This window comes from Labrus mixtus, chromosome 1 (genome assembly GCF_963584025.1).
Source record: "Labrus mixtus chromosome 1, fLabMix1.1, whole genome shotgun sequence".
NCBI classification, from domain to species: Eukaryota; Metazoa; Chordata; class Actinopteri; order Labriformes; family Labridae; genus Labrus; species Labrus mixtus.
This window is the reverse complement of record NC_083612.1, coordinates 10,412,321-10,433,253: the sequence shown is the minus strand read 5'-3', so window position 1 is coordinate 10,433,253 and position 20,933 is coordinate 10,412,321. Positions and strand designations below refer to the sequence as shown.

The 20,933-nt window shown below is 43.0% G+C and overlaps 1 protein-coding gene across 3 annotated transcripts in view; it reads left to right on the top strand.

Moving 5' to 3' along the window:
- Positions 1-20,933, top strand: part of lrp4 (low density lipoprotein receptor-related protein 4) — a 119,031-nt gene that overhangs the window by 85,916 nt on the left and 12,182 nt on the right. For all 3 annotated transcript variants that reach the window (XM_061061543.1, XM_061061460.1, XM_061061617.1), the window contains exons 7-25: positions 2,854-2,973; positions 3,214-3,339; positions 3,898-4,023; positions 4,355-4,489; positions 5,779-5,904; positions 6,891-7,121; positions 8,704-8,860; positions 9,469-9,686; positions 15,426-15,602; positions 17,043-17,168; positions 17,401-17,609; positions 17,939-18,020; positions 18,135-18,240; positions 18,335-18,536; positions 18,782-18,971; positions 19,646-19,777; positions 20,278-20,418; positions 20,515-20,601; positions 20,686-20,857. In XM_061061543.1, the coding sequence (XP_060917526.1) occupies positions 2,854-2,973; positions 3,214-3,339; positions 3,898-4,023; positions 4,355-4,489; positions 5,779-5,904; positions 6,891-7,121; positions 8,704-8,860; positions 9,469-9,686; positions 15,426-15,602; positions 17,043-17,168; positions 17,401-17,609; positions 17,939-18,020; positions 18,135-18,240; positions 18,335-18,536; positions 18,782-18,971; positions 19,646-19,777; positions 20,278-20,418; positions 20,515-20,601; positions 20,686-20,857 (2,863 nt within the window). The remainder of the gene's footprint in view (positions 1-2,853; positions 2,974-3,213; positions 3,340-3,897; positions 4,024-4,354; positions 4,490-5,778; positions 5,905-6,890; positions 7,122-8,703; positions 8,861-9,468; positions 9,687-15,425; positions 15,603-17,042; positions 17,169-17,400; positions 17,610-17,938; positions 18,021-18,134; positions 18,241-18,334; positions 18,537-18,781; positions 18,972-19,645; positions 19,778-20,277; positions 20,419-20,514; positions 20,602-20,685; positions 20,858-20,933) is intronic.

Here is a 20,933-nt window from a genome sequence, read left to right as displayed (position 1 = left end):
AAGTTGACTTTGGAGCTAACAAGGTAGATATTTATGATTACTTGTTTAACACAGGTAGTCCTGACCTAAAGTAACCCTACTTTATTTGTCTTATTTCATCTTAAGTCACCCTTGCTTTACACAATGGACGTCATAATGCGCTTTCCAAGACTTGAAACTTGCAATTTAGACCTTAGACTTACTGTCCAAATGTTTACTGAGACTGAGATTCTCACATAATTTCCTCAATTTGGACTTCTCCATGCAACAAGCAGAGTCATCTCAGCTTGCCAACAAACAAAACATGCAGGTTTTAAAGCTCATTGCAGGCAATGCTCTAAATCCATGACAGGAGATGCTGTATGTTTATTGTTGGATCAAAAACGAACAGGGTTAGCGGATCAATCAACATCCTGTCTGATGTGGAACCAGCTGGACCTCCATCATGTCCACTAACGCTTAATTTCCTGTTGTCGTGTCCTTTTAAGCTGCCCACTTCCTCCCAATTTCTTTCTGTTTCATGATACTTTTGATTCACTCATAAATTCAATTTAATGTTTAAAGTTGGGGTGTTTAAAAAAAGAAATATTTTGGAGGTTTCTTGGCTTTCTGAAACATACAGAAAGTTTGTTGACACACACACACACACACACCACAACACACATATACACACACACACTCAGAGGAGGAATTCCTCAGAGGCGTAAGACGGCCCATCCTCAGACAGCATTCCTTGGCATAGACTCTCCAGACACATGAAGGGTGCTTTGTTAGAGAAGAAGCCTCTCTCTCTCTCTCTCTCTCTCTCTCTCTCTCTCTCTCTCTCTCTCTCTCTCTCTCTTATGGGAACACACACACACATCAAAAACACTCAAACTTGCATGCCTCGTTACTGCTCGTGAACACTGATACTGCTCTGGGCCTAGCTGAGCAGATGAAAGAGCGTGGTCGGTGTGTGTGTGTTTCTGTGTGGATGAATCACTTGAGTGTGTGTGTGGGCGTCTGTGTGTACGTCGGCGGCGTCCCACGCTGATCTCTCCTCTCTCTCTCTCTCTCTCTCTCTCTCTCTCTCTTTATCTTTCCCCCTCTCTCTCTCTCTGTGGGAGAGCCACCTGCTGTTTTGATCATCTCTCTCTTCTCTCGCTGAGCTGATAAGACTGCACGGGGATGCTTGAAGCTCCAAAACATCTCTTCTTCTTCTTCTTCTTCTTCTTCTTTTTTTTTGTTGCATTCCCTTGCTTGTCATTTTGCTCATCCCTTATCTCGCGCCCACTGTGGCTTTGATGGGAGCCGACTCGTGCTGTCAGGAGGAAACGCGTCAAAGAAATCCACACACATCATGCACTTCAACGCACACACACACACACACACTCTGGATTTAAGATGCTTATGTTTGATTCAGCTTTAATCTTCCCGTCCACCTCCGTCCTAATCTGCTGCCAGTGTGAGCTTCACTTTGATGTGGTCAGATGTAGAGCGCTGGTGGGAGAGTGAAAGGTGGGACAGCTTTGGTCTTGAGTCAGAGATGATCACAAGGCCGCCAAAATAAACAGATACAATTAATGTTTTAAGGAAAAGTTCTGAAACACTGCTCCTGTTTTAAGATGGCTTTTGGACAGGGATCAGAGAGGACAGCAAACTAAAGAAACTAACACTTACTTACCCATGTGCATAAATTATTTTCTAAAGAAAGATAAACATACAGACAGGATCTGAACAGGCCCTGAGGATAAATGGACCCAATCCAAAATGTGCTTGACCCTGAATAGACCCTTATAGAGAGAGGAGACCAACGTTGGCAGCAGCACAACTCTGCACCAGTGAACAAGCAACCACAGTCTATAAGAATAAATACCAATACATGTCACTGTTTTTTCAAATACTTATCTGCTCTTAACCATGAGGATGATACAGATATTAAGATGGATACAACTGGACACTACCTGATCCAGAGCTCTGAGTTCCTGTCCAGACCTGTGCAGCGAGGCCGCCAATAAGGGGGGGTAAAAGGGGGAAAGCTTTCTGGGGCCCAAACACATAGGGGGCCCATTGGGGTTAGGTAAAACATGGTCCATCCAAAAATGTAAACAATCATTGCAACGCTAAAGTTGTAAGAGAGCCCACTGAACTTCACTGTTAGTAATCCTGGGCTGGGTAAAATAATGTCAGGACCTTCACTAAAGTCCGGATGGCAGAAAGAAAGGAGGCTAAGGCGTTTGACCCCAACTATAACTTGGAAGCAAACTTTTTTCATTAAGCTCAAAAAGCTGATCAAAGCGAGGTAAAGGAAGCAATAAGCCAGGAGGCTGGCACTAACACTGCTGATCGAAGACATGCATTTAGTGATCTTGTTCAATGACATCTGTGGAGGGCCTATATTCACTTGGCCTTTCATGGGTCCAGCTAGTTCTGTGGACGTGCCTGCTGCATGTAGTATCTTTGCCAAAATGTGAATCTGCAACTGTAAAATTTGGAATTTCCCTCTGTTACTTTTCCCCAAGAAAGACTTTCCGTTGTTTCTGTTTAGACATCAGCAGGACTGCAACTAATGTTTTTATCCACAGTTGATCTTTTATCCACTTTTCATTTGGAAAAACTGCAAATTATCACATAGTCGTTGTAGGAACAAGATCATATTTGGCTAATTGTGGACATGATCATGAACATTTGCAGGCATAAATACTATTTTCAAATCACTTCTAAGTTATTATGGGACCTTTTAAAAGCAGGTTCTGAACCCCTGGTTGAAAAACAATGACGAACTTTGTACCTCAGAATTAGATATTTTACAGAGGGTTAAATCCGAGCTGTGATCTGTTCTTTAGTTTGTGACATTTCTGATGCCATTCTGTGTGTTTCTTTGTCTGTGTGTAGCTTCCCACCAGCCGTGCAGATCAGTTGAATTCATGTGCAGCAGCGGGATGTGCATCAACGCTGGCTGGAGGTGTGACGGCGAATACGACTGTGACGACCAATCAGACGAGAAGAACTGCAGTGAGTAGCTGCTTTTATCGGGATTGTTGAACACATCCCGTTGCAGTGCTGTGTTTTGGATTGTGCATCTACAAATATTTATCTTTACTTTATTATTATCATTCCCGTATGTGACTGTTTGTATCTGTGTGTTATCTTACCTCCAGGTTGTGTTTGCAAAACAAACCAATCACTCTGAATATCTGAGAGGACCTGCTTCACGAATGACTGAATCAAATGTGTGTTTTCTGTTTCCTGCAGCCACGTCCATGTGCACGGCTGACCAGTTCCGCTGTGGAACTGGACGCTGTGTCCGGTTGTCATGGCGATGTGATGGAGAGGATGACTGCTCTGACCGCAGCGATGAGGAGGGTTGTGAGAAAACTGGTACGACCGTGCTGATTCTCTTGATTTTTAGAGGCTAAATATAGCACCGGCTTCAGTTGTAGTCATGACAACAGCTCAGAACAGCCTTCCATTGCTGACAAACTCACTGTTTATGTTTTTTTTAAACACTGTTGCATTAAACAAAAAACAAATTAAAAAACTGTTTACATTCTGCATAGAGGAGTCGATGTACTCAGAGCTAAAAGCATTTGTGTCGTGTTTTGGTAACAAGAGTTTTTGTAAGTGAGGGGCAGAGTGGGAGATGAGGAGTTGCTGCTATAATTCATACTGTATCAGACAAAACTCAGAGAATGTGGATTAAATCTTTGATCAGTGAAGCTTTATTATCTCTACAATAAAGGCACAAATAGCACCAAAAAAAAAGAAAGAAAAAGAAAGAAACAGTTTTAGATAAAATCACCCGCCTGGAATATGTTTGGCCGGAATAAAGGAAATGTCTAACACATACACAACACAACATAGATATTCAGACTCTCATTCTGTCCATGATGGATTGCTTGGTTGTCTAACGGATTATATCGTTCCACCTCCCCACAGAGAGCCCTCCATGTGCTCCTGATCAGTTCCAGTGTGGGAACAAACGCTGCATCGGTCAGAGAAAAGTGTGTAACGAGGTCAACGACTGCGGAGATTGGACTGACGAGCACCCACATCATGACTGCCGTGAGTAGATTTATCAGTTTCTGTACAGCTGTGTGAACATTTAGTCTTTTATTCAGTTGTTCTCTTACACTTCAATACGGGTAGATGGCATACAGACTGTCATGAGAATTCAACTTTGGGTTTTAATGTAAATCAAAGAGGAGGAGAAATCTGAAGTATATGTGTTAAAATGTCTTAGCATACACCAGACTCAGCTTGCTTCCTGTGGGGTTAAAGTACTTTGAGGCTTCGGCAGCAGATGAGTCAGATATTTCTTCCAGTGTGTGCTCGTGTTTTCACTGAATCAGCATGCTGTGTTTATGTTCCCGTCATGTTCCTGCGTGGCGTGCAGGTCCACGTTCCAGCGAGGGCAACTGTAACCAGAATAACGGAGGCTGCTCCCAGAAGTGTCAGATGGTCCGAGGGCTGGTCCAGTGCACCTGTCACACTGGATACCGGCTGATGGACGACGGCAAGGCCTGCCAGGGTACGTCTGTGTGTGTGTGTGTGTGTGTGTGTGTGTGTGTGTGTGTGTGTGTGTGTGTGTGTGTGTGTGTGTGGTGTGTGGTGTGTGTGTGTGTGTGTGTGTGTGTGTGTGTGTGTGTGTGTGTGTGTGTGTGTGTGTGTGTGTGTGTGTGTGTGTGTGGTGTGTGGTGTGTGGTGTGTGTGTGTGTGTGTGTGTGTGTGTGTGTGTGTGTGTGTGTGTGTGTGTGTGTCTGTGTGTGTCTGTGTGTGTGTCCATCCATCACAATCAGACATCAGTGTCTGCACTGTAAGTGAGCCGGCAGGGGGTGTTAATATTCATGACCTCTGCAGAGTTTCAGTATTTGGCAGCGTATTCCTTGTGTTCAACACGCAAAAAGCCTCATTAACTTTTTAATGCTTCTCCTCGCTGCTATTTTCTGCTACTTAGGAGATTTCATGTTCACTGTTTTTATGTCACTAAGTTCTTTTCAGGGAAAAATAAGAAACAGATGTTACAGACACAGTGAAAAAGAGTCTTATTATTAAGTTTCCAAAACTAAATGTGTGGATACACATTCATACGCCGCAGACAAAGCAGCGGGAACAATTCGGGGTTAAGTGTCTCAAGGACACATCGGGCAGGAGCTGGGGATTGAACCTTCGACCTTCCGGTTGAGAGACGGCAACTCTACCAACCGATCCTACAGACCGCAGCGTTATCTAAAGTCAGAAGGAGGACAAACTGGCTGCTGCGTTGTTGTCAGAGAAGCCAGCACTTCAACATAGCATGTTTCTATAATGTCTGATGATATATGAAGGTCATCTTGTGATTTATTTCAGTAGATATCTTATATATTGCTCCTTTAATATGGCCTCTAATAACTTCACCGAGTGTTTGATTCCACGCCTAGTCGTCATTTTGTCAGCAGCAGATTTCCTTAAAGTATGAATTTCAAAAGAACCTCGTGGTAAGTGCAACTGCGGGTTGAAAAGCTTGATGATTGATTGTGTGGACTTGAATCTGGGATTTTTGCCACAAAGGGAAAGTTATAGCACCAGTGCACCAATGCACAATTTTTGAAGGCAGGATATGAGCCACTGGATATTTGTTACCAGGGTTTATTTCAAGGTCAAAAAAAGTGATTTCAAATTTAAGGGGTGCAGAAGGATCTAAGATTTGAATGAGATTATGAAGTGTGAATGAATTTTCCACCTCTGCTCTCCTCACTCTGTGACTTACATTCACCAGTTTGACTCTAATACCTTTCTGTCCCCTCACCTCCGGTTCTTTTTTTCTGTGTTCTGTTCCAGATGTGGACGAGTGTGCTGAAGAAGGGTACTGCAGCCAGGGCTGTACCAACGCGGAGGGGGGGTTCCAGTGCTGGTGCGTTCAGGGCTACGAGCTTCGACCTGACAAGCGCAGCTGCAAAGCTCTGGGTAAGAAACCACTGTACTGTATTTCAACCTTGACATGTGACCGCAGAGAGGTTTGACCTCCAATGAAAACAGGGTTGCATAGTGTTTATATTTGCTGCTGCAGTAACTGTATCCATCCCTCTGCCCCGGGGTCTTGGACTCTGCATGAGGCAGGCTCAATTGGAGCGTCTGGACTAGATTTAGATATGCAGGGTAGGTAGAGTGCAGCGCGGGTACATCAGCCCATCAATCTGCTGCAGAGCAGAGTTAAAGTCAGGTCAGGAGCGTATGTCAGGCAGTCGCCAGGACCCAGACTTTCACCTCCAGTGAGATTAATGCTTGCTGTTATTAAAAGTGACCATCGACCCTACCTCAAACTTTCTTTTTCATCTCTTTTTCTGTTTTGTAACCATCCAACTTTCACTTTATATCAGCCCACAGACTTAAAATAAAAAAGTCTAACCTTTGCATTGTCCACTGGTTATCAAACTTTCTTTTAGAGTTCTTGAGCGTGGCATTTTGGCTTCACAATATTATTTTTTACAAGCAGAAGTCATCATATTTAGATGACAGGGTGGCTATGCATATTGCTACATCCTTATCCTGTTTGACAGGATGTGGTAGGAACTTGTCTATTACAGGTATATTTGCCATACAAAACATAGGGCTTTAATGTCGTTTTTTACTCCGAATGGGACCGTATTTTAGAAAATGAACATCATGCTGTGTTGAAGAGGATTTTAATCTAGAAATTCAGACCAAAACCTCAAATGAGAAACGTTAACTTTGGTAAATCAAGTGAGTAGAAGGCTTATTATTTCTATTTTTACCAACCAGTGGAGTCTCCCTCTGCAGGCCATTAATAACAATGCAAGTTCAAGGCACTTCCTCATTGGCTTCACCTCTAAAATCAGAGACTACATTCATTTCTTGTATATAAAGTCTATGCTTCCCTGTTCCAGTTTGTAATATCCAGCCCCCTTAACCATCTCTCCATCCCCCTTCAGGTCCAGAGCCGGTGCTGCTTTTCGCCAACCGTATCGACATCCGTCAAGTTTTGCCACACCGCTCCGAGTACACCCTGCTGCTCAACAATCTGGAGAACGCCATCGCCCTGGACTTTCACCACAACCTTGAGCTGGTCTTCTGGTCAGACGTGACTCTGGACCGCATCATGAAGGCCAACCTTAACGGCTCCAATGTGGAGGAGGTCGTCTCCACCGGTCTGGAGAGCCCAGGTTGGTACAGCGGCCAAGGTTCAAACGTAGGACGGCAGAGTCATTTATCTTTCATCCAATTCATTAAAGTTGGCTGCTTTTCGGTTCAGCTCTCACCCACTCCATCCATCACCCTGGTCATATATAAGATTCAGCAGGATGACATCAATACTTTGAATACCCAGAAAGCCTTGTTTTGCTTTCATTTCCAATTAAATTTTCTTTTTCTTGTTGTCTCTTTTTTTCCTATCTGGCAGCCTCAGTATCTCCTGCTGCTCCCTCTCTCTCTCTCTCTCTCTCTCTCTCTCTCTCTCTCTCCCCCTCTCTCTCTCTTTACCCTTCTTGCACTGTGTCAGCCTCTATCTTAGTTTTTTTTTATCTTTGGTATATTTACTCTGAACCCCTCTCAGTGCTGGGCAGCATTACATTTAATTATGAATATGGCTTCTCATGATCATGAAAAGATCATGGAGATTAAACGATTTTCAAAGTATTCAGAATGTTAAAGTGTTAAAGGGGTCATATTATGCTTTTTCTGGTTTTATATGCTCTTTAGTGTGTTTTCCAAGTGTCCTGTGCATGTTTAGGCACATCTATGTGCAAAAACTCAAAGTCCGCGGAAACGCAGCTGCTCCTACGTCCTCCTGTTAGCTGTAGCATTAGCTGCACGTAATGCTCGGTTTTTGTCAGTGTGACGTCTTGTCAGTGTGAGATCACTGATCTAAGCCCATTAGCTCGTTGTGGCAAGCCCAGCAGCTCATGTTGCACGCCCATTAACTTCTGTAGCACGCCCACGATATGCCGTAGCCTGCGGTAGCACAGCAGTGCTAAGGTGCTAATGTTTTCGCAAAAGTGGCTGAATTCCCAATATGGTAAAAGGGGCGTGACATTTCCGAGAACCGTGCTGAGCGACTGACCAATTACGGCAGAGCCGACAGGCCGACCAATCAGATCAGACTTGGCACACGTGGGGACTCTGAACGTGGGCACTTCAGAGCCTTAGAGAGAGTCAGAAGCGAGCCGGTGCATGAAGCAGCAGTACATGAAAACAGACACTTTTTTAGAACTTTAGCTATTGTGAACATACTTTAGTAGGTACATAGATTAAATATACGAACCCCAAAAAGGGCATAATATGACCTCTTTAAGTTCAATAATTGCTTGTGAAGCAGATATTGTAAAATCAATGAGTAATCATGTGTCAGTATCAATTAAAATAATTTTTAATAAGTAATAATAAGTTTTTGCCATGATTGATCAGCCCTAGTCGCTTTTTTTACTATTGCTTTTTATTTCAGATGTAATTAGTTCTTTTGATTTTCTCTCCCTGACTTTTTCTTTCTATCTGGTGTAACTTAAGATTGGTATCGATGTTCTCATCTAGCTCTTGGCAAGAAAGCATTTAGGTGCATTTCCCCCAAAAGTGTATATGTTTCTTTAAAGGGAACCAGAAAAGGGGAAGCACAAGTCGATATCTTTCTTTTAAATGTTCTCTATTGACAAGACACGTGACGTTACATTGCCAAACATTCCCTAGAATTCGAACTTAAAACATCTTTTAGATTAGGGTTCTAATGGGAGTTGTTTTTTTTGTCTCCTTTAGGTGGACTGGCCATCGACTGGATCCATGACAAGTTGTACTGGACAGACTCAGGAACATCCCGTATCGAGGTCGCCAACCTGGACGGGACGCAACGCAAGGTGCTCCTGTGGCAGAACATGGAGAAGCCCAGAGCCATCGCATTACATCCCATCGAGGGGTACGAATCCACACACACACACACACACACACACACACACACACACACACACACACACACACACACACATACATGCACGCATTCATGCACGCACACACAGTGTATCATTCAAGACAGATTGTTCCAAACTTCCACACTCTCATATATACATATCCCCTCTGGATGTGTCCCAGTTGTAGTGTAGCAGCAGAGCAGGGATTAAAGTTTGGCAGCACAACAGTGCCCACAGGCGAGCATCTGTGTGGAACAAGGCTTTCATGAAAGGGGCAGCCGTTTGTTTCATACTCGGCAGCTGAGGAAGGACAGCTTTTGGATGAAGCCCCAGAGAATTCTTAAAGCTACAAAACTCATTCAGCTTATTATGTAGCTCATTTGCATGGGATAATTGAAAAATATCTAAAAAAAAAAAAAAAAAAAAAGTCGCTCTTCCCTCCGAGGCCGGTCACAGCAGATGAGCGCTGATATGGAGGACGGGAAAGTGGAGCACAGAGGACACAATTTGTTTTTTCAGACATCTGGTGTGTCATGAATACTGACATCAATCTGTTTCAAAATAAACAAACAAAAAAAAAACAACAAGTCAAATTAACATGACGTTCCCATTGCAGGAAGATCTACTGGACAGACTGGGGCAACACACCTCGCATCGAGTATGCAAACATGGACGGCTCCAACCGGCGGGTCATCGCAGACACACACCTGTTCTGGCCCAATGGACTCACCATCGACTATGCCGGCCGCCGTATGTACTGGGTGGACGCTAAACATCACGTCATAGAGAAGGCCGACCTAGACGGACGCAACCGCAAGGCCGTCATCAGCCACGGTGAGCTTCTGCCTGATGCTTGTCTATTTTGGTTAGGGCTGTTGATGAGCTATCCTGCTTTGCACCCTGATGCTTTTCTGGTGGTTTAAAGTAGTGCGATAAAACTTCTCTGAACATGGTTTTCCGTAACACAGAATCTGCAAAATTGTTCTTTTGATGATTTATCAGACATTCATTGGTGTCCATTCATCCAAGCAGCTCACTTACACACATCAGGACACTCTTGCAGGGCTTCCTTTCTCCTTTCTCTAAACTCTTTGCACATCAATCAAAGAGAGATATTAACCACCTTTACATCGGCAGAGATCCACAACTTTAATGCCGTCTTCATCTGCCTCATTTGTCCCCTTTGTTTCGATGATCATACACTGAACACATGCATCGTTCGTCCTCTTCACACTGATTGTGTTTGAATAAAATATGGAAGAGGTTGCTGTTGCGAGGAGGCCCTGCTAGGAGGGGATTTCTGATTACCCTATTGGCAATGGCCTTAAAAAATGTCAGTATATCTTTAACCTTCAGTAACTCTTATAATAGTTTCAGTTAAGAGGCCTCTGTTAAAGATAAACGGTTTAAGACCTTCTTTAAATAAAATATGTGCCAATCTGAAGTGAAGTGACCCAGAGAGAAAGAGAGGAGATCTGGTGCTCTGAGCTCTTTCAGACACACACATACACACACACACACACACACACACACACACACACACACACACAGGCTGGATATAGGATGTAGCACGCTGATTAAACTACATTATACCATGTGGAGTAAATCAGAACCATATTTTCAATAAAGACCCTGTGTTCTTACTACTGAAAAGTACTGAAATGCACACATGCAGATGCCATTTGTGAAAACCTGAAGCTGAGTGTGGCGGTGTATGTGTATGTTGTTAGTTCCTACAACAAAGTCTGAGTTTGTGTGTGTGTGTGTGTGTGTGGAGCATGCAATCATTTGACAGACGCACATTCTCCATGAAGTAGCTCTGAGTTTGAATACAGCCCAGTGATGAATGATATAATAATAAGAGTTTATTTATCACACATCATATCTTTTTCGCTGTATTGAACAATTGTTTCACGTACATAATTTCTCATGTTGTGTTGGCCTAATGACTAAATAATTCATCATTGATATTAAGGCTGCTTTATGATAGCAGTAGAACCAGAACACATAAAGGTGCTGAGTCGTGACAGAACAAAGTCAACTGGAGAAGAACCCTGAAAGTACCAGTTAGTCAGTTATACAACGTTTACAAGGTTATACAGCTGTAGTTACAACTTAAGATCAATATACTGCAGTGAATCTAGATGTCTGCCTTGTAAAATGAATCACATCGAGGGGTTCAGGAAAATCTTGATTCACAAGTTAAAGATGGTATTTCATTTTTTTTAGCAGCGACTGTGAAACTAACGGGCATAAAGTGTTTCAGTTCATCAATGGATGTTTTCAAGGTCAAGAAAGCCTTCAACATAAATCCATGTGATTCACAAATAATAAGAGCAATAATCTAATAGAATAAGCGAGCTAAGCGCAGTGTGGGCATGTGTTTCTACTGACAGAGAGCTCTCCAGGTTTTTTTCTGATGAAGTGAGAAATCAGTGGCGATAAAGAGTATTTTAAGAGTGAGAAAAGAGACGGCGACTTAGGAAATTTATGATGTGTGTGTGTGTCTGTGTGTGTGCGCTGCCAGCCCTGTGAGCTCTCCTTAATGATGTGTGCTCTCAGGATAAAAGGCTGTAATTGGCCCTGTCCTTTCTCCACAGCCTCTGTTTGCTCAGACAACACACAGGACAAATGGGACGTGTGTGTGTGTGTGTGCGTATGTGTGTGTGTGTGCGTGTGAGTGTGTGTGTGCATAGTTACATTCTGAGCTGCTGGGCCCTGGAATGTTAACGAGTGTCTATCTCCCTTCACCTATAGCTTTCTGAGTGTGTGTGCTAGCTGGATGTGTGCCAGCTCCTTTGTCACTGGAGCTGGACGGGGGGGCGGGTGTTACGGATAACACCGCTATCCATTCTGCACACCTGTGCACCTGAGGCGGGGGACAGGAAGAGGGGGTGCTCTGTGTGTGTGTGTGTGTGTGTGTGTGTGTGTGTCTGTATGGATGTGATCATAAAGTATATCTGCTGGTGGATAATACTAGAATAGTGCAATGATACCTGAATCCTCTGCTGTATGAGGGAACATTGAAAGTCAATCAGTTTTAAGAATTAAAGAAAGCAATGCCCCCTTGTGGACAACAGCTGAGCCTACAGGACATGAAGCTTAAAGGTCACCAAGGCAATACAGCAAGTATACTAGACAGTGTTGTGCCCCTTTTCTAAGTGCCTTTCAGTTCATTTAATTTTCAATTGGCCAAACAAATCGAGATATCTTTTACTGCAGAGCTGATATTTTAATAGCTTGAATACAAAACATCTGTTTAGATTTTATGAAGGATGAGCGTTATTCACATTAAGGCATATAGCTGAGCTGATTGACAGGCTGGCAACGGTGTAACGGTTCGTCAAGAGGCTCAAAACCCGCCTCAGCTCCAGCTCTCAGTCTGTCGTTAGGTTGACTGAAAGTTAGGCTGAGACAGCATTTCCAGCATGGGCACCACCATCGATGGGACTAGAAAGCCCCCCCTGCATTGACAGTTTATAGACGAGATCAGCAAAAAAGAAAAAGAAAATGTGCAATGGTTAGATTTGTCCACAGGGGTCGCCAAAAACCACACGAACCAAAAGTTACTCACAGTAGTTTAATGTAGTTTTTCTAATTTTCCTTAAAATTAAAATCTGCTGAAGTCTGAAATGTACAGGGATAAACGAACAAAGCAAACAAAGTCCCAGGCATTTTAAAGGGACAGGTGATCCTGCTGTTTAACTTCACCACACTCTGTGATGTGTGGAGAGGACACAACCTGCTTTCCAGTTTCCAGTAAAGTAAGTAAGGCCTGTACTAAAGAGCACCACTTCATGTCACATATGATGTTAAAAACATGTGAACAAACACACAAAACTCAAAGAAAAACATTATTATTAAGACGGAGAACCATTAAAGAATCAACTGCTGAACTTTCTGTGCATCACAGTCCATCACACTGTAAACTGAGCAGTTCATCCATCCAGCTGGAGGCGACGCTGTGGCGCTGACGACCCGCAGAAAGAGAGTGTGACAGATTCAGCCGAGGCGTGAAAGGACAGGGAGGTGCCACATGTAGATTAAAGCGGACATTACTGTGAAGGCTGGGTGGGACGTTTGATGCCCTGTCGGCCTGCAGCTGCTCCCCCAGCTGTCCCGGAAAAAAAGGAGCGGGGGGTGGGGGGGAGTGCAGTGACGACAAGGGAGAAGGTGACCGTATCAAAAGCAGGCGCCTCATGGCTTTAGATGACGCAGAGGAGGGGAGAGGGTGCACTGTTGTCCCCCTCATGTCCGGATAAGATCAGAGAACACACATATAGTCAGGTTCACCTTACACACACCTGGAGCTGGCTGGGGAGGGACAAGAGATTATGTGCAAGATCCGTCTTCTTATTTCCTAGTTTCTCTCTTCACTGATTAAGTTCTATCTGTTGTTTCTACTTCTCTATACATTCTTTTACCACTTTCATCATTGATTGGAATACATTTAACTACTTAATCTACAGTTCATTTCAGAAATGCTCTGATACAGCTGCTTGATTTGAGAAGCCGGTTGTGGTAGAAACATATGCATTACTTTTAATGTTTTGTTTTTTACTGAACTGGAATCAAAACAGAATATTGAATCTGCTCTCAAAGATTTTTTGGTAAAGATCTTAGAAACGTTGTGTTGTTTTGCATTGGTATGTGTAACACTGATTTTAGTTATCAGGACACATTAACTCGAGGAAAACTAAAGTCAAATCCATTGTTAGTTGATTTATACGAATGTAGATCACCTGGCAGATACAATTGAGGGGATTTAACAAATAGATGTTTACTCATAAAACACATTTAAATATGATAAACTTTTGCCAATTGGGCTTAAATACGCACACACACACACACACACACACACACACACACACACACACACACACACATATATATATATATATATATATGTATGCATGCACACCATTACTGTAATCCTCATGGTTCATTATTATTCAGGTCTCTCTCCAGTTTTAGCCATTTACCACTTGACATTTATGCCGGCTATAAAACACTATCATTAAATGAGCAGCACTGTTTTAAAAGCTCGGCGCCAGCAACCCCCGCCACACCCCCCTACCACCACCACCACCACAGCTCTGTGTAGCTGCAGAAATCACTTTTTCCATCCGTTCGGCGCTCTCATCTTACTGGCTGTGCAGCTACTTGACTGGAGGAGGATTAAGCTGGAAAGAGAACGAGGACGTTAATTTGCACGAGTGTGGACGAGTCACCCTGAACAGATGTTCCCAATGGAGACAAATCTGCGAGGAGTTCCCTGCAACACCTGTTAGCGTTTAGGCTACGGTTCCACTGTTATGGGCTGTAAACTCTGGTGCAAACAGCTCTCGGCACAAGTCAACAAATTGTACAGAGATAAAAGTAGTCACAGTGTCGACTTCTCAATGCAATACTTAAATGAAGCTAACTTTCTAAACACATTTTTGCAGTAATTTTCACCATATAGAAATATAGTTTCAACACATTTTAAACTGCCTAAGTGTAACTTTGTTTGTTTTTTTATGTTGTCTGTTTTCATATCGTGGATGAAAGATCAGTTATTCTAACTTTTTACTTTTTATGATTCCTCATTTAAAACCAAAAGTACAAGAGATCCGGCTTAGAATATGGCACAAGCCCCGAAATCCCACACTTCTAGTGTTTCCATTTCTCCTTTATGGTAAAAAGAAATCACAACGTTTGAATATAACCTGGGAAAATACATCCGGGTTATACAACCGACCTTCAGAATAAAGTCTTAAGTAAAAAATGATTTATTTCTGGGGGCGCTCGTAGTCTAGTGGTTACTGCACAAGCCCCATGTTCAGAAGCCATTGACTTCCAATTGGGCGTCCCAGGTTTGATTCTGACATGTGTATCCTTTCCTACATGTAATGCCCCACTCTCTCTCTCCATGATTTCTGACTCTATCCACTGTCCTATCTCTACATAAAGACATGAAAAGCCCCCAAAAAATAAACTTAAAAAAAAATGTTTTATTTAGTTCTGCAAAGTAAATAAAATGATGTCAGAGACCACAAAGGGAACCAGCCAGTATCTGTCCACTTTGAGCCTCTTTTAATCGGCCTGACCCAGTTTAAGGGCTGTTCTCCATCTTCCCTTCAGATTGTGGAAGGAAAAATTACATTACTTTGAGGAAACCGATGGAGTGTTTCTGCTTTTGGGGGCGCCCAGGCCACAGCTAAACCAGCTCCAGGCCAATGAGAGGCAGGGTAATTGAAAGCAGCTCTAAATGGAGACGATATGACATCAGCCCGAGCCCACAGCCCTGAGTGTGGAGGATGTTTGGAGAACGTTGGTGGAACATGCCAAACGCAGCATTTGTTCTTCCATCTTTAGAGCTTCAAACATCCATATGGACCTTACAGAATCATTATTTCTCTGCTCATTATTACCGTGTCAAACTATATAACGCCTGTAGTTGTTTACTTTGATGATAACTCTCCTTTAAAGAACAGCTGTTTTTCATGAGAAACGTTGTCCGCTTGATCGTGTTTTTATTGCCCATTTTGATTCCCCCGCCTCTCTTAAGTCGTTGTTTCTCTCTCTGTGCAGGCCTGCCCCACCCGTTTGCTATCACTGTGTTTGAGGACAGCCTTTACTGGACCGACTGGCACACCAAGAGCATCAACAGTGCCAACAAGTTCACCGGCAAGAACCAGGAGATTATTCGCAACAAGCTGCACTTCCCCATGGACATCCACACCCTGCACCCCCAGAGGCAGCCTGCAGGTCAGTACTCAGCTGAAGCTAAATGTATCTGTTAAAACGGAGCAGTGAAACATCCTTGTGATAAGAAAATTGAGAGCAACCAATGTGCATTGTGTCATAAGACGGTGTAAAGTTGAAGCTATTTTTTTTTCACCATTTCAAACACTCCTATATTTTGTTTTGGGAGTTAAAAAAGAGCTGCGGGCTGTTGTTATTGTCTTCAGTGTTGTGAAATGACAGTAAGGGCATGAGGCAGGGCAATAAAAAAACATCCCAATGGAATATTAAATGCATATATTAAATCGAGTTGGTTTGGAAACTAAGAGCAGTGAGAAACACTGGAGTCCAGATTGAATGTTTTAAATGTTTAGTGTGTAGCCACTTCAGTTGAGTTATTGTGAATCTTGTGGTTTTGCCTTTGACTCATGTGCCACAGTCGAAGTCTTTTAAAAGCAAAATAACAAATGTAGTTGCTAATGGCCAGAGATTAGTGGTACAAATCTTTTTTTCTTGTTTCTTAAGTTACAAAGAAAGCCACGACAGTACTGTACAGTAAATGGACAGGATAGAGATAATACAATGTGCATAACTGCAAATCAAATCAATCAATCAATCAATCAATCAATCAATCATTCAATCTGTATTTTTATAGCGCCAATTCATAACAAATGTTATCTCAAGACACTTTACAAAAGAGCAGGTAAAATAACTTACTCATTTTTTGGTTACCCAACATCAATCCATCATGAGGAAGTGGTGGACGGAGCTAGAAATGTAAGGCTCTGTGGATCATTAGCATGCTTAAAATCAAGTATGACTCACATGAGAGTATTTAGCCAAGTCACTGACCCAGGTCAATGACTCAGATATGTCCACCAGTTAGTTTAAAACTGAAGAAGTCTTTCGGAGGAGAGGTGAAACTGGATAATTTATATAAAAGCCATGATCATATAAGACATTATGTACTAGATGTCCTAGATATTTTTGGGCCATTTTGCCTTATTGGATAGAACAGCTGAAGGGAGACAGGAAATGATGGGAGGAGAGAGCGGGGAATGACATGCAGCAAAGGGTCAAGGTGGATTCAAACCCACGGGCCCTGCGATGAGGATCTGTACGCATCCGGCATCCGGCTACCGGCACGCCAGAAAAACTCACAATGCCCCTTTATAGTCAATTCTCTCGATAGATCAGCATCTGATCCATTCACCACATTCAGTGTTCATATTATTGACGATTATAAAACCAGAGCAAGAAGGAAAGTGTCCAAATAAGAAAAAAATCTTCAAGCCAGACTGTCAAACCAGAGAGACTGAGAGTGGATGAGTGGTCTGCTGCAAAAAGAGGAGGTTGCAAAACTCGTAGACAATCACCTTCAAGAGTTTTTTTTTTTGTTGTTTTTTTTTAAAATAATTACACTATTCCGTATCATTGAGTCGTTTTTCTCCGTCTCTCCTGAAGGTGGCAGGAACCGCTGTGGCACAAACAACGGAGGCTGCAGCCACCTGTGTCTCCCCAGCAACAAGACCTTCACCTGCGCCTGCCCCACCGGCTTCAAGAAGGTGGACACCTACAACTGTGCCGACGGTCAGTCCCTTTGCTTTCACATTTGTCATAGTTGAGTTAATGTGAGATTTTTATTTGTGAAAATCAAAACATTTTTTTAGCCTGTTATCACCTGACTTCAGGATACAGTTAAATATTTGATGTAGACTGAGATCTGCGAGTTGTCTGTGTGTCCGTGATGTTTTGCTGTGTTCACTGTTGACCCCACTGTTAAACCTAGAAGACTGACAGAAGACCTTTGGTCTTTAATCAGGTCTTGACAAGTTCCTGCTTTTTGCCCGAAGGACGGACATCCGACGAGTCAGCTTCGACACAGAGGACATGTCGGATGACGTCATCCCTCTGGCCGACGTGCGCAATGCCGTGGCTCTGGACTGGGACGCCAAAGACGGCTACATCTACTGGACGGACGTCACCACTGACTCCATCAACAGAGCGCTGTGGAACGGCAGCAAGCAGGAGGTCAGTGACATCTCCAGTCGGACTTAATTCAACATTTCAATCTGTTCCTGATTTTGAAAAGACCTGCAGCAGTGAGGAGAGCAGCGTTTAGGTTTATGCAATACTGCCATCTACTGGTTGTAATTTGAAGGTACAACAGTATTTTATGCTTCTTGGAAGGTCCTTTAGTTTTACAGTTCAGTTGCTGTGAGTGAGATTCAGCTCACTTTGTCGTCCAACCTGTAGATTTGCAAAAAAAAAAAAAAAGAAGTTCATTTTCAAAGAAAATAATGTGTCTAATGTGATTTCCTCAAAGCAGACACTGATCTTTGTGTACCCTGTTTTCATAGGTGGTGGTGGACACCAGTCTGGAGAGCCCTGCAGGTTTGGCGATTGACTGGGTGACCAACAAGCTCTACTGGACCGATGCAGGTAAACAGCTACATTTACAAATCATCATATTTCAGATGTATTATGTACAATCACCGTCATGACAGTGTGTGCTCTTGGATTTGAAACAGTTATGGTGCTTTTGTTGTTTCTCAGGTACGGATCGTATCGAGGTCTCAAATGCCGATGGTAGCATGCGGACCGTCCTGATATGGGAGAACCTGGACCGGCCCAGGGACATTGTTGTTGACCCGATAGGAGGGTGAGCTTACAAACTTTAAAAAAAAGTGTTCTATGGACATGAACCTTCAATGGCACTCTTATTCCTTCTCATTCGTGTTATTCTATCTCCATAGTTTCATGTACTGGACTGACTGGGGTGCCAACCCAAAGATTGAGCGTGCAGGAATGGACGCATCCAGTCGCATCGTTATCATTTCGTCCAATCTGACGTGGCCAAACGGGCTCGCCATCGACTATGAGACCAAGCGCCTGTACTGGGCTGATGCCGGCATGAAGACTATTGAATTTGGCAACTTTGATGGCTCAGACCGACAGGTAAATGCTTTAAATATGTTTATAGCCTCAGATTTAGCCTCACAAAGTTTATCTTAATTCTTAATATTACAAGTTATTTACGCTGACAAAAGTGGAATATAGGAAGTGCCGGTACATACTTTGTAATTTGATAGATTTGTCTTTCGTCCTTTTTTTTTTTTCCATCAATTTGAGAAGAACTTTAAACATAAATTTTGAAAAGTTGAAGTCTCTCACCCAACCTCTACTGGCGTATTCTCATGCAGGTTTTGATCGGCAGCCAGCTTCCCCACCCCTTCGGCCTGACTGTCCACCTGGACAAGTTGTACTGGACCGACTGGCAGTCGAAGAGCATCCAGAGCGCTGATAAACTCACCGGTTTGGGCAGACACACGCTGGCTGAAAACCTGGAGAATCTCATGGACATCCACATGTTCCACAGGCTTCGTGAGACAGGTCTGTGTGTCAAACTGTTGCTGATCAATCACATGCCAAAACATAACCACAGTGCTTTAATTAACATGTATGTTTAGGATCACTGATTTGCACCACAATGTTCAAAAAGGACATGTGTCCATGTAGTTGCTGCAGTTTCCCATTGCTCAGATCTGACACCATGACTATTACAGCTTTATTGAACTCAGACTATTGCATGAGAAAGCAGCCCCAAACAATCCCGCTGCACTGACACCTCAGTGATCTCTCTGGTTTGTTGGGCTGCTTTTTCATCTTGAAGAGTTCTATTGTCTGTGTCTGAAAGTTGTGTTTTTCTGTTATAACAATAATAATAATAATAATAGCTTTATTTATATAGCACATTTAAAAACAAATGTTTACAAAGTTCTGTGACAGACAAAGCAAATACAGCAACACGACAACAGAACAGAGATCAACAGAGAGGGCAACATTGTAAAAATGCAAATAACAGGAATAAGATAGATTCAACAGGCAGGTATGGAGAGGCAGTTCAATACAATGAAGGAAAATTAGTTTAAAATCAACCAGGAGATAACTAAATTAAAATTAACCCTTTTTTTTCCAGTCCATTTCCAATCTTTGCCTCTTAACTGCCCCCCCCAAAAAAAGTCGGTAGGTAACCTGAGTACATTTTTCTCTGTTTCCACCAATAGTACAAAACCCATGTGCTGTGAATAATGGAGGCTGCAGCCACCTCTGTCTGCTGGCTCCTGCTCCCAAAGCCTCCAGCTGTGCCTGTCCCACCGGCATCAACCTGCAGAGTGATGGAAAGACCTGCACACCTGGTATGATTCAAAATATTTCACCTCGAACCTGAAATGGATGTTGTGCTCTGCAGTTTTTTTTCCACATTTCTCCAAGGTCTTATCAAGATAAACACAGATAATGAGCTCCGAAAATGAAATTCAGACTTTGTCACTATTGTTAAAACGTTCTAGTTATTTGTTCACTGTACATCTGTGTTTGCAGTGTGGTGTAGTTTAGCAACCTAATGGTGCCAAAACAAAAAGTAACGGGGTGAATCCAGAATCAATTGTACATTTTTGACCACCGGAGCAACATTATACTACATTTTTGCATTGCCAGATTGCATTATGGGAAATGTAGCGCTGACCTTAGAAAAATATTAATTTCAAAGTAAAGCCCATATTACAATAGTTATGGCAAAATCCTTCAAAAATGACATCTAAGGAGAGTTGAAGTAAATACATGGAAGATCAAAGCATGTCAGCCCCTTTGCTTTAATGGTTGTTAATGTGTGTGTGTTTGATTTGTGTGTGTGCAGGTATGAGCAGCTTCCTGATCTTTGCCAGGAGGACGGACATCAGGATGGTTTCTTTGGATATCCCTTACTTTGCTGATGTTGTTCTGGCCGTCAACAGCTCTATGAAAAACACCATCGCCATCGGGGTCGACCCCAAAGAAGGTTTGTGCGTCCCCTCCACGTTTAAAAGCTGCTTTTAAAATGACGACAGGTGGTAGAGACGCGGTTCTTACATCTGTTTGTGGTGTTTCATTTCAGGGAAAGTCTATTGGTCTGACAGCACACTGAAGAAAATCAGCAGAGCCAACATTAATGGCAAAGCACAGGAGGACATCATATCTACAGGTGAGGAGGGTCTAAAAGATGTTCACGGCTGGTTTACTCCACGGAGGCAAAGTGTCATAACTCTGTCTCGCTGTCTCTTTGAAGGCTTGATGACAACCGATGGCCTGGCGGTGGACGCAGTCGGGAGGAAGATCTACTGGACGGACACGGGAACAAACCGTATTGAGGTGGCTAACATGGACGGCTCCATGAGGAAAGTTCTCGTCTGGCAGAACCTGGACAGCCCTCGAGCCATCGCCCTCTACAATGAGATGGGGTGAGACTGCTGGAGCATGAGAGTTTCTCATTTTTCAAGTACTTAGTAAAATATGCTGATTGACCTGGAAAAGATT